General features: G+C 59.9%; 1 protein-coding gene across 1 annotated transcript in view; it reads left to right on the top strand.

The window, feature by feature from the left end:
* LOC144741729 (monocarboxylate transporter 14-like) overlaps positions 1–14,877 on the top strand; it is a 22,478-nt gene extending 7,601 nt beyond the window's left edge. Inside the window, exons 3-7 of the mRNA XM_078624232.1 lie at positions 825–1,678; positions 3,756–3,899; positions 5,157–6,454; positions 12,346–12,634; positions 14,762–14,877. Coding sequence (XP_078480358.1) covers positions 1,111–1,678; positions 3,756–3,899; positions 5,157–6,454; positions 12,346–12,634; positions 14,762–14,796 — 2,334 coding nt within the window. The 5' untranslated portion in view covers positions 825–1,110 and the 3' untranslated portion in view covers positions 14,797–14,877. The remainder of the gene's footprint in view (positions 1–824; positions 1,679–3,755; positions 3,900–5,156; positions 6,455–12,345; positions 12,635–14,761) is intronic.
* The last annotated feature ends 558 nt before the right edge of the window (positions 14,878–15,435 follow it).

Here is a 15,435-nt window from a genome sequence, read left to right as displayed (position 1 = left end):
GAGAGAGACACCCAGACCCAGGGCTCGAACCCAGATTCTCAGTGTCTCCGACACGGCCATCGTGACCCCACAGAGACAGAGAGAGAGACACCCAGACCCAGGGCTCGAACCCAGACTCTCAGTGTCTCCGACACGGCCATCGTGACCCCACAGAGACAGAGAGAGAGACACCCAGACCCAGGGCTCGAACCCAGACTCTCAGTGTCTCTGACACGGCCATCGTGACCCCACAGAGACAGAGAGAGAGACACCCAGACCCAGGGCTCGAACCCAGACTCTCAGTGTCTCCGACACGGCTATCGTGACCCCACAGAGACAGAGAGAGAGACACCCAGACCCAGGGCTCGAACCCAGATTCTCAGTGTCTCCGACACGGCCATCGTGACCCCACAGAGACAGAGAGAGAGACACCCAGACCCAGGGCTCGAACCCAGACTCTCAGTGTCTCCGACACGGCCATCGTGACCCCACAGAGACAGAGAGAGAGACACCCAGACCCAGGGCTCGAACCCAGACTCTCAGTGTCTCTGACACGGCCATCGTGACCCCACAGAGACAGAGAGAGAGACACCCAGACCCAGGGCTCGAACCCAGACCCTCAGCGTGCCAGGCCTGTCGCCGCGTCTCCGCTGCCCCGGTGAACCTCACCGATGCTCATTAACCGCCCCGACTCCTCCCGGCGGTTAACCGGCTCAATCATTTACCGGCGCCCGCCGCGGCCGCTGCTGCCCTTGCCCCAGCCGTCTGTGTGGGCTACCTGGGGCTACCTTTGTCTTTGTGTGTGATCCGCATCCCAACCTCGCGCACCCTTTCATCTTTTGCAGCTTCTCAAAACAGCAGCAGCAGCAACATCATCATCATCAGCAGCAGCATCATCATCAGCACCACCCCCACCACCACCACCATCAGCACCACCACCACCCCCACCACCATCAGCACCACCACCACCCCCACCACCATCAGCACCACCATCCCCACCACCATCATCATCACCCCCACCACCATCAGCACCACCACCACCCCCACCACAATCAGCACCACCATCCCCACCACCATCATCATCACCACCACCATCATCAGCACCACCACCACCACCACTAGCGGCTGACCATGGGCGTGTGTGGACGTCACCTCGCCCCGCTGGACGCTCGCGACGCTGACGGCGGCGGCGGCGAAGATGACGACGACGATGATGATGGTGGCGGTGGTGGTGGTCGTCATCGTGGACTTGAAGGAAGTGATGGTGGTGGCGGCGGTGGTGGTGGTGGCGGTGGTGGTCATCGTGGACTTGAAGGAAGTGGTGGTGGTGGTGGTCACGGTGGAGACAGCAGAGGCGGTGACATCCTCCGTCCACACGGACCCCGCACCGCTGCTCACCTCAACCAGCGGCGACGAGGAGGTGGAGGTGGAGGAGGAGGTGGTGGTGACGACGACGATGCCTCCTCCTCCTCGTCGTGGAGGAGGAGGAGGAGGAGGTTGGAGCAGCAAGAGGATGACGAGTCGTGGCCCACGTGGGGGTGGGTGGTGGTGTTCTCCTCGTTCTGGACCCACGTGCTCACGCTCGGATTCCAGATGGCCGTGGGAGTCCTCAACGTGGCCTGGCTCCAGGAGTTCGGGGCGAGCAGAGGCACGACAGCCTGGGTGGGGTCCCTGTCCATGGGGGTGACGCTGGTGGTGGGTGAGTGGGTGGGTGGGTGAGTGGGTGGGTGAGTGGGTGGGTGGGTGAGTGGGTGGGTGAGTGAGTGGGTGGGTGGGTGGGTGGGTGAGTGGGTGGGTGGGTGGGTGGGTGAGTGGGTGGGTGGGTGGGTGAGTGGGTGAGTGGGTGGGTGGGTGAGTGAGTGGGTGGGTGGGTGAGTGGGTGGGTGGGTGAGTGGGTGAGTGGGTGGGTGGGTGGGTGAGTGAGTGGGTGGGTGGGTGGGTGGGTGGGTGGGTGAGTGGGTGGGTGGGTGGGTGAGTGGGTGGGGTCCCTGTCCATGGGCGTGACGCTGGTGGTGGGTGGGTGAGTGGGTGGGTGAGTGGGTTGGTGGGTGGGTTGGTGAGTGAGTGAGTGGGTGGGTGGGTGGGTGGGTGGGTTGGTGAGTGAGTGGGTGGGTGGGTGGGTTGGTGAGTGAGTGGGTGGGTGGGTGGGTGGGTTGGTGAGTGGTTGGGTGAGTTACGTGGGAGAGACCCCGTAGGTGGCTGGGTCTCCCCCGAGTTCGATTCCCACTCACGGCCACCAACACCACCAGGGACGATTATCTGAACCGGTCCTGGGCCTCCCCTAGGTCGATTTTTCAACATCGCCTTGCCAGGCACGCTGAGGAGAGGCTTGCGGAGCCCCAATGCGGTTTCAGGAAAGGGCGGTCCTGCACAGATGCCATATGTTATGTCCGTCTGCTACAACAGAGGTGTAGGGAATTCCAACAAGACCTACATCTCTGCTTTATTGACCTGGTCATGGCCGATGATACCATTAGTAGGCCTGGGCTCTGGGTTGTTCTTCGTGCTTTCGGAGTCCCTGACCCTCTGCTCACCATCATTAAGGACCTTCATGATGGTGAGCGGGCCCGGGTAAAACTACGTGGCCGGGAGTCCGAGCTATTCCCTGTTCACCTTGTGGTGCGACAGGGATGTCCTCTGGCTCCCACATTATTTAACATCTATTTCGACTACGTAGTATGTGAAGCCTTCAAGAGCTGTACCAGAGGAATTTCCATCTGGTACAGATATAATGGGAGGCTGATCGATACCCGGGTGCTGTCAAGGGACGGCTCCCTATTGGTCAACCACGTTATGTATGCCGATGATTTGGTAATAGCTGCTCATTCAGAGGAGGAGTTGGAGGCGCTGCTGCTGAACCTGGAGCTTGCCACTAAGAGGTGGGGCCTTACCATCAGCCCCACCAAAAACTAAGCACCTGCCTGGGTATTTTGTACCATCGGACACTCCACCCCCACAACTCCCAATTGGTGATAGGGCAGTTGTGAAGAGAGTGTAGAGTTTCCCATACCTGGGCAGTGTGCTCATGACCAGCTCCGGTTTGACAGCAGAGGTCTCACTCCGAATCATTATCTTTTCATGAAGCTTCAGGTCTTCTCGGCCACAGTCATTCCCTGGGTTCAACCAGGCTGGATTGTGTGAGGAGCTCACATAACCTTGAAAGATCTGGACAAAGTCCGATCGGTGAGCTCCTCCGGCAGGCAAGGCTGCGTTGGCTGGGCCATGTAGCCCGCATGCCCAGGCACCGCATGCCTAAACAGCTTTTGTTCGGCCGGATCGAGGGGGCTAAACGGGCGCGGCACGGGCTAGAGAAGAGATGGAGTGATGTGGTACAGGAGGACGTGGAGCTGAGTGGACTTGCCGATGACTGGTAACAGCGGTGTCAAGATCGGCCTTTGTGGAGGAGGCTCGTGAAGGACGCTACTGGGCAGTTGGAGGCAGTCGCCCTCCAACAATAACGGAGGGCGGAGGAGCGACGCTCACAACAACGAGCGGAGCGCTGGGTGGCTAAAGCACAGCAACTTGGCACAGTAGGGGGCACAGGTGGTGCATCAGCCAGTCATCTCGGTCATCTCAGTCAGTCGACCCATGGCACCTGCTGGGTCTGCCCCGTGACCTCCTGCCAGCGGGCGTTCGACACTTCACGTGGCCTCAAGGTGCACATGGCCTGGCACAAGCGTCGTGGTGACGTCACCGCCACTTAGTGGCGAATGGCGGTTGTTGTTGTCACTGTGTGTCACTGTGTGTGTCACTGTGTGTGTCACTGCGTGTGTCAGGCCCTCTGGCTGGCCACCTGGTGGACCGCTATGGCTGCCGCCCCGTGGCATTCGTGGGCGGGGTCATCACGGCCGCCTCCTGGGGCATCAGCGCCTTCGCCCAGAGCATCCACTTCCTGCTGCTGTCCTTCGGCATTCTGGGAGGTGAGCGGACCCCGGGGTACCTCGTCAGGCACCCAGTCAGTCACCCAGTCAGTCACCCAGTCAGTCACCCAGTCAGTCACCCAGTCAGTCACCCAGTCCGTCAGGCAGTCACCTCATCGCCAATCGTCACTGCATCGCCGGTCACCTAAACCAGCACTCACCCAGCCAGCCACTCGCTCACCCAGCTAGTCACTCACTCACCCAGCTAGCCACTCACTCACCCACTCACTCACCCAGCCACCCACTGACTCACCCACCCACTCACTCACTCACTCACCCACCCACCCACTCACCCAGCCAGCCACTCACTCACCCACCCACCCACTCACTCACCCACCCACTCACTCACTCACCCACCCACCCACTCACCCAGCCAGCCACTCACTCACCCACCCACTCACTCACCCACCCACTCACCCACTCACCCAACCAGCCACTCACTCACCCACCCACCCACTCACTCACCCACCCACCCACTCACCCAGCCAGCCAGCCACTCACTCACCCACCCACTCACTCACTCACCCACCCACCCACTCACCTAGCCAGCCACTCACTCACCCACTCACTCACTCACCCACCCACCCACTCACCCAGCCAGCCACCCACCCACCCACTCACTCACCCACCCACCCACCCACTCACTCACTCACTCACCCACCCACTCACTCACTCACTCACCCACCCACTCACTCACCCACTCACCCACTCACTCACCCACTCACCCACCCACCCACTCACCCACCCACCCACTCACCCACCCACCAACTCACTCACCCACTCACCCACTCACTCACCCACTCACCCACCCACCCACTCACCCACCCACCCACCCACCCACTCACTCACCCACTCACTCACCCACTCACTCACCCACCCACCCACTCACCCACTCACTCACCCACCCACCCACCCACCCACCCACCCACCCACCCACCCACCCACCCACCCACTCACCCATCCACCCACTCACCCACCCACTCACCCACTCACTCACTCACCCACTCACCCACTCACCCACTCACCCACCCACTCACCCACCCACCCACCCACTCACCCACTCACTCACCCACCCACTCACTCACTCACCCACCCACCCACCCACCCACCCACTCACTCACCCACCCACCCACCCACTCACTCACTCACCCACTCACCCACCCACCCAGCCAGCCACTCACTCACCCACCCACCCACTCACCCAGCAAGCCACTCACTCACCCACCCACCCACCTCCCCCCCCACGTCACCACGCAGGTATCGGCATGGGCCTCTCCTACCTGCCCGCCGTCGTGGCCGTTGGGCAGTACTTCCAGCGGCGCCGGCGGGCCCTGGCGCAAGGCCTCAGCACGACGGGCACCGGCGCCGGCACCTTCATCGCCAACGTGGCGCTGCAGGCGCTGGGCGCCGCCTTCGGCTGGCGCGGCGCCATGCTCGTCAGCTCCGGCATCAGCCTCAACCTCTGCGCTTGCGCTGCGCTCTTGCGCCCGCTGCCCGGCCGCGCCGGCGACGGTGACGGTAAGGAGGGGTGGTGGTACGACGAGGAGGAGGAGGGGGATGATGAGGGGGGGGGCGACGGCGTTGGGAGATTTCGCTCCGCCCGCATCGTCTACAGCGGGGAAGTCTTCAGCAGCGGCGTCAGCGACTGCGGCACCGGCGGTGATGGCGGTGACTGCGGTGACGGCGGTGATGGTGGTGATGGCGGTGATGGTGGTGATGGCGGTGACGGTGGTGATGGCGGTGACGATGGTGATGGCGGTGACTGCGGTGATGGTGGTGATGGCGGTGATGGCGGTGACGGCGGTGACGGTGGTTCGGCCGTCGGACTCGGCACGGAGGCGGTGCCCCGGTGCGGTGGCAATTCCGGCGGCCCGGAAAAACCTCACAACGACGACGAGGAGCGCGGCGGTGACGGTGACGGCGACGGTGGCGGCGACGGTGGCGGCGACGGTGGTGGTGGTGGTGTCCCCGGCCGCGTCCCGGCACAGCTATCCGACGACGCCGACAGTCACCGGCAGCATCGCCCCGATCCATCGGCCGTCCTCCTCCCCCTCCTCCCCTGCCCCTCGTCGCCCGTCCGTGCTGCCGAGCCACCGGCGGCGGCGGAGAGCCGGCGCCGGCGAAGGACGAGCGTGCCGGCGCTGGCTCCACCGGCATCTCCACCAGCAGCAGCAGCACCGGCATCACCACTAACGCCACCATCAACGGCAGCACCACCGGCATCATCACCACTACCACCACTAACAGCATCAGGATCACCGCTATCACCACCGCTACCATCACCGGCATCACCGCCAGCAGCAGCATCACCGGCACCAAAGGCGTCGTCACCGCCGCCACCACGAGGCACCGGCGTCACCGGCGTCACCGGCGTCACCGGCGTGTTTGCGAACCGCTTCTTTGTGGCGTTCCTGCTGTGGGCGCTGTGCACCTACTGCAGCTTCGTGGTGCCCTTCGTGCACCTGCCCGAGATGGTGGCGCTGGCCGGATACGGAGCCCAGAACGAGCGCTTTGCCCTCACCTCCATCATCGGCGTGCTGCACATGCTGGGCAAGGTGCGGGGGGGGGGGGGGGGCACGATGACACACACACACACTGACACACACACACTAACCCCTATACACACAGTGACACACACACACTGACACACACACACTGACACACACACACTGACACACACACACTGACACACACACACTAACCCCTATACACACAGTGACACACACACACTGACACACACACACTGACACACACACACTGACACACACACACTGACACACAAACTGACACACACACTGACCCCTACACACACACTAACCCCTACACACACACAGTGACACACACACTGACACACACACACACTGACACACACACACACACACTGACACACACACACTGACACACAAACTGACAACAACAACAACAACCGCCATTCGCCACTAAGTGGCAGTGACGTCACCACGACGCTTGTGCCAGGCCATGTGCACCTTGAGGCCACGTGAAGTGTCGAACGCCCGCTGGCAGGAGGTCACGGGGCAGACCCAGGTGCCACGGGTCGACTGACCGAGATGACCGAGATGACTGGCTGATGCACCACCTGTGCCCCCTACTGTACCAACTTGCTGTGCTTTAGCCACCCGGCGCTCCGCTCGTTGTTGTGAGCGTCGCTCCTCCGCCCTCCGTTGTTGTTGGAGGGCGACTGCCTCCAACTGCCCAGTAGCGTCCTTCACGAGCCTCCTCCACAGAGGCCGATCTTGACACCGCTGGTACCAGTCATCGGCAAGTCCACTCAGCTCCACGTCCTCCTGTACCACATCACTCCATCTCTTCTCTAGCCCGTGCCGCGCCCGTTTAGCCCCCTCGATCCGGCCGAACAAAAGCTGCTTAGGCATGCGGTGGCTGGGCATGCGGGCTACATGACCCAGCCAACGCAGCCTTGCCTGCCGGAAGAGCTCACTGATGGGACTTTGCCCAGATCTTTCAAGGACTTGTGAGCTCCTCACACAATCCAGCCTGGTTAAACCCAGGATGGATCGTAGGCAGGCCAGCCTAAATGTTTCCAACCGGCGAAGATGCTCCACTAGGGGGGTCCACGTTTCGCAAGCGTAGAGAAGGGAGGGAATGACCGTGGCCGAAAAGACCTGAAGCTTCGTGCGGAGCGACAGACCAGATAGCTTCCACACAGCGTTACGCAACCGATGAAAATATATTGCCGCTCGACTGATTCGGAGTGAGACCTCTGCTGATAAACTGGAGCCGGTCATAAGCACACTGCCCAGGTATGGGAAACTCTACACTCTCTCCACAACTGACACACACACAGTGACACACACACACACTGACACACACACTAACCCCTACACACACAGTGACACACACACACTGACACACACACACACACACTGACACACACACACACTGACACACAAACTGACACACAAACTGACACACACACACACTGACACACACACTAACCCCTACACACACAGTGACACACACACAGTGACACACACACACACTGACACACACACTGACACACACACACACTGACACACACACACTGACACACACACACTGACACACAAACTGACACACACACTAACCCCTACACACACACTAACCCCTACACACACAGTGACACACACACAGTGACACAACAACAACCGCCATTCGCCACTAAGTGGCGGTGACGTCACCACGACGCTTGTGCCAGGCCATGTGCACCTTGAGGCCACGTGAAGTGTCGAACGCCCGCTGGCAGGAGGTCACGGGGCAGACCCAGCAGGTGCCACGGGTCGACTGACCGAGATGACCGAGATGACTGGCTGATGCACCACCTGTGCCCCCTACTGTGCCAACTTGCTGTGCTTTAGCCACCCGGCGCTCCGCTCGTTGTTGTGAGCGTCGCTCCTCCGCCCTCCGTTGTTGTTGGAGGGCGACTGCCTCCAACTGCCCAGTAGCGTCCTTCACGAGCCTCCTCCACTGAGGCCGATCTTGACACCGCTGGTACCAGTCATCGGCAAGTCCACTCAGCTCCACGTCCTCCTGTACCACATCACTCCATCTCTTCTCTAGCCCGTGCCGCGCCCGTTTAGCCCCCTCGATCCGGCCGAACAAAAGCTGTTTAGGCATGCGGTGGCTGGGCATGCGGGCTACATGACCCAGCCAACGCAGCCTTGCCTGCCGGAGGAGCTCACTGATGGGACTTTGCCCAGATCTTTCAAGGACTTGTGAGCTCCTCACACAATCCAGCCTGGTTAAACCCAGGATGGATCGTAGGCAGGCCAGCCTAAATGTTTCCAACCGGCGAAGATGCTCCACTAGGGGGGTCCACGTTTCGCAAGCATAGAGAAGGGAGGGAATGACCGTGGCCGAGAAGACCTGAAGCTTCGTGCGGAGCGACAGACCAGGTAGCTTCCACACAGCGTTACGCAACCGATGAAAAGATATTGCCGCTCGACTGATTCGGAGTGAGACCTCTGCTGATAAACTGGAGCCGGTCATGAGCACACTGCCCAGGTATGGGAAACTCTCCACTCTCTCCACAACTGCCCCATCACCGATTGGGAGTTGTGGGGGTGGAGTGCCCGATGGTACAAAATACCCAGGCAGGTGCTTAGTTTTGGTGGGGCTGATGGTAAGGCCCCACCTCTTAGTGGCACGCTCCAGTCTCAGCAGCAGCGTCTCCAACTCCTCTTCTGAATGAGCAGCTATTACTAAATCATCGGCATACATAACGTGGTTGACCAATAGGGAGCCATCCCTTGATCGCACCCGGGCGTCGATCAGCCTCCCATTGTATCTGTACCAAATGGTAATTCCCCCGGTACAGCTATTGAAGGCTTCACGAACTACGCAGTCGAAATAGATGTTAAATAATGTGGGAGCCAGAGGACATCCCTGTCGCACCCCAAGGTGTACAGGGAAAGGCTCCGACTCCCGGCCACGTAGTTTTACCCGGGCCCGCTCACCATCATGAAGGTCCTTAATGATCGTGAGCAGTGGGTCAGGGACTCCGAAAGCACGAAGAACAACCCAGAGCCCAGTCCTACTGATGGTATCATAGGCCTTGACCAGGTCAATGAAGCAGAGATGTAGGTCTTTTTGGAATTCCCTACACCTCTGCTGTAGCAGACGGACAGAAAATATGGCATCTGTGCAGGACCGCCCTTTCCTGAAACCACATTGGGGCTCCGCAAGCCTCTCCTCAGCATGCCTAGCAAGGCGATGTTGAATAATCCTTGCCAGGACCTTACCCGGCACACTGAGGAGTGAGATGCCCCTGTAGTTGTTACAGTCGGTACGGTCCCCCTTCTTAAAGAGGGGGACCACCAGGGCATCCTTCCAGTCCTGCGGAACCCGTCCAGTGGTCCAGACTGTTGTTATGATGTCATATAGGGCAGTCTGTGCACAAACGCCACCCTCCCTCAGCATTTCGCCTGGGAGATCATCTCTGCCCGGTGCCTTCCCTGGTCTCAGACTCCGGATCGCCCTCAGTACTTCCTCAACAGCCGGTACCTCAGCCAGCCACTCACAGGGGGTGACCTCTTCCAATATTTGAGGCACCGCAGCCTCAGCAGGGTTATCCCCACTTTGTGCCATGATGTTTTCCTGGCTGAGAGATTTTCCCTCCCCCAGGACCTCACAGAAATGCTCAGCAAATCTGCAAACCTGTTCCTGGGGGTCGGAGATTGGATCACCGTTTTTTCCTCTAATGATGGTAATAGGTGTGGCGCTGCAGGTTACTTTTTTGATGGAGTTAAATAGTGATTTGTGATCGCGGGCTACTGAGGCAGACTCCATCTCCTCAGCAACCCGCGACCACCACCCATCCTTACAGCGCCTCACGGCTCTCCGAACCTCCGAGCGAAGACTGCGGTAAACCTCCTCATTCTCTGACGTGGGATGCTGTAGGCGATGAGAGTGGGCCTGTCGCTTTTTCTCAATTAACCTGAACACCTCCTCCGTCAGCCAGGGTTCCCGGGGAGGTCTGGACCGCGTACCCAAAGCAGCCATTGCAGCTGCATGAGTCACAGTCTTAAACCTCGCCCATTTACCCTCGACATCAGGTGGAGTGGGGGACGATGCCAACCCCAGCTGCAAGCGATGATGAAATTCTCGCTTGCAACTTTCATCAGCTAACTTAGACCAGGCCACTTTTGGTTGGAATGGGATCCTGGGTGTACACCCACCACCGGAGTGGAAGAATGGCAGGCGCATCTTACAGATGACTAGTCGATGGTCAGAGGGCAGATCAGCTCCACGGTAGGTCCTGGTGTCAAGGACATGGGCTCGCATCCGCTGGTCCGTCACTACGTAGTCCAGCAGATGTTCTTGCTTGGACCCGGCATGCATCCATGATGTTGTGTGGATGCGCCGATGCCGGAAGAGCGTGTTGGTAATTACACTGACACACACACTGACACACACACACACTGACACACACACACACACACTGACACACACACACTGACACACAAACTGACACACACACTAACCCCTACACACACAGTGACACACACACAGTGACACACACACACACTGACACACACTGACACACACACACACACTGACACACACACCACACACACTAACCCCTACACACACAGTGACACACACACAGTGACACACACACACTGACACACACACTGACACACACACTGACACACACATACACTGACACACACACACACTGACACACAAACTGACACACACACTAACCGCTACACACACACTAACCCCTACACACACAGTGACACACACACAGTGACACACACACACACTGACACACACACTGACACACACACACACTGACACACACACACACACACTGACACACACACTGACACACAAACTGACACACACACTAACCCCTACACACACACTAACCCCTACACACACACTGACACACACACAGTGACACACACACACTGACACACAAACTGACACACACACTAACCCCTACACACACACTAACCCCTACACACACAGTGACACACACATAGTGACACACACACACACTGACACACACACTGACACACACACACACTGACACACACACACACACACTGACACACACACACTGACACACAAACTGACACACACACTAACCGCTACACACACAGTGACACACACACAGTGACACACACACACACTGACACACACTGACACACACACACACTGACACACACACCACACACACTAACCCCTACACACACAGTGACACACACACAGTGACACACACACACTGACACACACACTGACACACACACTGACACACACATACACTGACACACACACACACTGACACACAAACTGACACACACACTAACCGCTACACACACACTAACCCCTACACACACAGTGACACACACACAGTGACACACACACACACTGACACACACACTGACACACATACACACTGACACACACACACACACACTGACACACACACTGACACACAAACTGACACACACACTAACCCCTACACACACACTAACCCCTACACACACACTGACACACACACAGTGACACACACACATTGACACACACACACTAACCCCTATACACACACACACACTGACACACACACACACACACTGACACACACACACACTAACCCCTACACACACACACACACTGACACACACACCCACACTGACACACACACACACACTAACCCCTACACACACACACACAGTGACAAGACAAAGACTCTAACAGGCTGTAGAGGCAAGCAGTAGCACCTACAATGGCCGCCACTGTGGCACACGTGGTCGGGCGGTGGGTGGTGCCAGCGCCACGCCCGGCCGCCTTTGTCTCTCCCCCGTGTGTCTGTGTGTCTGTGTGTGTGGGGGGGGAGGGAGGGAGGGAGGAGGGAGGGAGGGAAGGGGGAGGGAAGGGTGGGGCGACGTTTTAATCAAACGGCGCCCGCCCCACACCGCAGGTGGCGCTGGGCGCGCTGAGTGACGTCCCCGCCGTGGACACGTGGCGCCTCTTCGTGGCCGCCAACGCGGCCCTGGGCCTCGCCATCGGCCTCTTCCCCGTGGCCGCGGCGCTGGGCGGCTACGCCGGCATGGCCAGCGCCTGCGCCGCCATCGGCTTCGCCAGCGGCTACTTTGCGCTGCTGGCCTGCGTCACCGGGGACCTGGTGGGCGCGCCCGGCCTGGCTCGAGCCTTCGGCCTGGTGCTGTTCGCCGACGGAGTCTCGGCCACGCTGGGGCCGCCGTTGGCCGGTGAGCGCGGCGGTCACGCAGCGCCGTGACCCCTGTGCCGTGACCCCTGTGCCGTGACCCCTGTACCACGCCGTGACCCCTGTGCCGTGACCCCTGTACCACGCCGCCTGTACCGTGACCCCTGTACCACGCCGTGACCCCTGTGCCGTGACCCCTGTACCACACCGTGACCCCTGTGCCGTGACCCCTGTACCACGCCGCCTGTACCGTGACCCCTGTACCACGCCGTGACCCCTGTACCGTGACCCCTGTACCATGCCGTGACCCCTGTACCGTGACCCCTGTACCACGCCGCCTGTACCGTGACCCCTGTACTACGCCGTGACCCCTGTGCCGTGACCCCTGTACCACGCAGCCTGTACTGTGACCCCTGTACCACGCCGTGACCCCTGTACCGTGACCCCTGTACCACGCCGTGACCCCTGTACCACGCCGTGACCCCTGTGCCGTGACCTCTGTACCACGCCGCCTGTGCCGTGACCCCTGTACCACGCCGTGACCCCTGTACCGTGACCCCTGTACCATGCCGTGACCCCTGTACCGTGACCCCTGTACCGTGACCCCTGTACCACGCCGTGACCCCTGTATCGTGACCCCTGTACCGTGACCCCTGTACCACACCGTGACCCCTGTACCGTGACCCCTGTACCATGTCTCTTGTACTATGCCGTGACCCCTGTAACCACGCCGCCTGTACCGTGACCCCTGTACCACGCCGTGACCCCTGTACCGTGACCCCTGTACCGTGACCCCTGTACCACGCCACCTGTACCACGCCGTGACCCCTGTACCACGCCGCCTGTACCACGCCGCCTGTACCGTGACCCCTGTACCGTGACCCCTGTACCACGCTGCCTGTACCACGCTGACACGGAGGCTGCGTGTGTGTGTGTGCAGGCTGGCTCTATGACGTCACGCACCGCTACGTGTGTGTGTGTGTGTGTGCAGGCTGGCTCTATGACGTCACGCACCGCTACGTGTGTGTGTGTGTGCAGGCTGGCTCTATGACGTCACGTACCGCTACGTGTGTGTGTGTGTGTGCAGGCTGGCTCTATGACGTCACGCACCGCTACGTGTGTGTGTGTGTGCAGGCTGGCTCTATGACGTCACGCACCGCTACGTGTGTGTGTGTGTGCAGGCTGGCTCTATGACGTCACGCACCGCTACGTGTGTGTGTGCAGGCTGGCTCTATGACGTCACGTACCGCTACGTGTGTGTGTGTGTGTGCAGGCTGGCTCTATGACGTCACGCACCGCTACGTGTGTGTGTGTGTGTGCAGGCTGGCTGGATGACGTCACGCACCGCTACGTGTGTGTGTGTGCAGGCTGGCTCTATGACGTCACGCACCGCTACGTGTGTGTGCAGGCTGGCTCTATGACGTCACACACCGCTACGTGTGTGTGTGTAGGCTGGCTCTATGACGTCACGCACCGCTACGTGTGTGTGCAGGCTGGCTCTATGACGTCCACACACCGCTACGTGTGTGTGTGTAGGCTGGCTCTATGACGTCACACACCGCTACGTGTGTGTGTGTGTGTGCAGGCTGGCTGTATGACGTCACGCACGGCTACGACTACCCCTTCTACGTGTGTGTGTGTGCAGGCTGGCTCTATGACGTCACGCACCGCTACGTGTGTGTGTGCAGGCTGGCTCTATGACATCACGCACCGCTACGTGTGTGTGTGTGTGTGCAGGCTGGCTGTATGACGTCACGCACCGCTACGACTACCCCTTCTACGTGTGTGTGTGTGTGTAGGCTGGCTCTATGACGTCACGCACCGCTACGTGTGTGTGTGTGTGTGCAGGCTGGCTGTATGACGTCACGCACCGCTACGACTACCCCTTCTACGTGTGTGTGTGTGTGTGTAGGCTGGCTCTATGACGTCACGCACCGCTACGTGTGTGTGTGTGTGTGCAGGCTGGCTGTATGACGTCACGCACCGCTACGACTACCCCTTCTACGTGTGTGTGTGTAGGCTGGCTCTATGACGTCACGCACCGCTACGTGTGTGTGTGTGGTGTGCAGGCTGGCTGTATGACGTCACGCACCGCTACGACTACCCCTTCTACGTGTGTGTGTGTAGGCTGGCTGTATGACGTCACGCACCGCTACGTGTGTGTGTGCAGGCTGGCTGTATGACGTCACGCACCGCTACGACTAACCCCTTCTACGTGTGCGGCCTGCTCTACATGGTGGGCACGACGCTGCTGCTCACGCGGTCCTGCCTGGAGGCCCCGGGGGGGGGGGGCGGGGGGGAGGCCCCCGGGGGGGGGGGCGACGGTGGTGGCGGTGGTGGCGGTGGTGGTGGTGGTGGCCGTGGCGGTGGTGGTGGGCGGTGGTGGCGGTGGTGGTGGTGGTGGCCGTGGCGGTGGTGGCGGTGGTGGCGGTGGTGGTGGCGGTGGTGGTGGTGATCGCCAGCGACGAGACGCCAGCTCTGCACGTTCGTCACGGCGCACGTCCGTGGGCGTGTGAAGGTCGCCTTCAGGGTGTAGGGTTAGTGGTAGTGGCTAGTGAAGGAGTTGGTAGTGAAGGAGTTGGTCGTGAAGGAGTTGGTAGTGGCTAGTGAAGGAGTTGGTAGTGAAGGAGTTGGTAGTGAAGGAGTTGGTAGTGAAGGAGTTGATAGTGGCTAGTGAAGGAGTTGGTAGTGAAGGAGTTGGTCGTGAAGGAGTTGGTAGTGGCTAGTGAAGGAGTTGGTAGTGAAGGAGCTGGTCGTGAAGGAGTTGGTAGTGGCTAGTGAAGGAGTTGGTAGTGAAGGAGTTGGTAGTGAAGGAGTTGATAGTGGCTAGTGAAGGAGTTGGTA

The sequence above is a fragment of the Lampetra planeri genome, unplaced genomic scaffold, assembly GCF_965212315.1.
Source record: "Lampetra planeri unplaced genomic scaffold, kcLamPlan1.2.h2 scaffold_680, whole genome shotgun sequence".
In the NCBI taxonomy this organism is placed as follows: Eukaryota; Metazoa; Chordata; class Hyperoartia; order Petromyzontiformes; family Petromyzontidae; genus Lampetra; species Lampetra planeri.
Note: the sequence above shows the minus strand (reverse complement) of the source record. Positions and strands in the feature narration are given on the sequence as shown.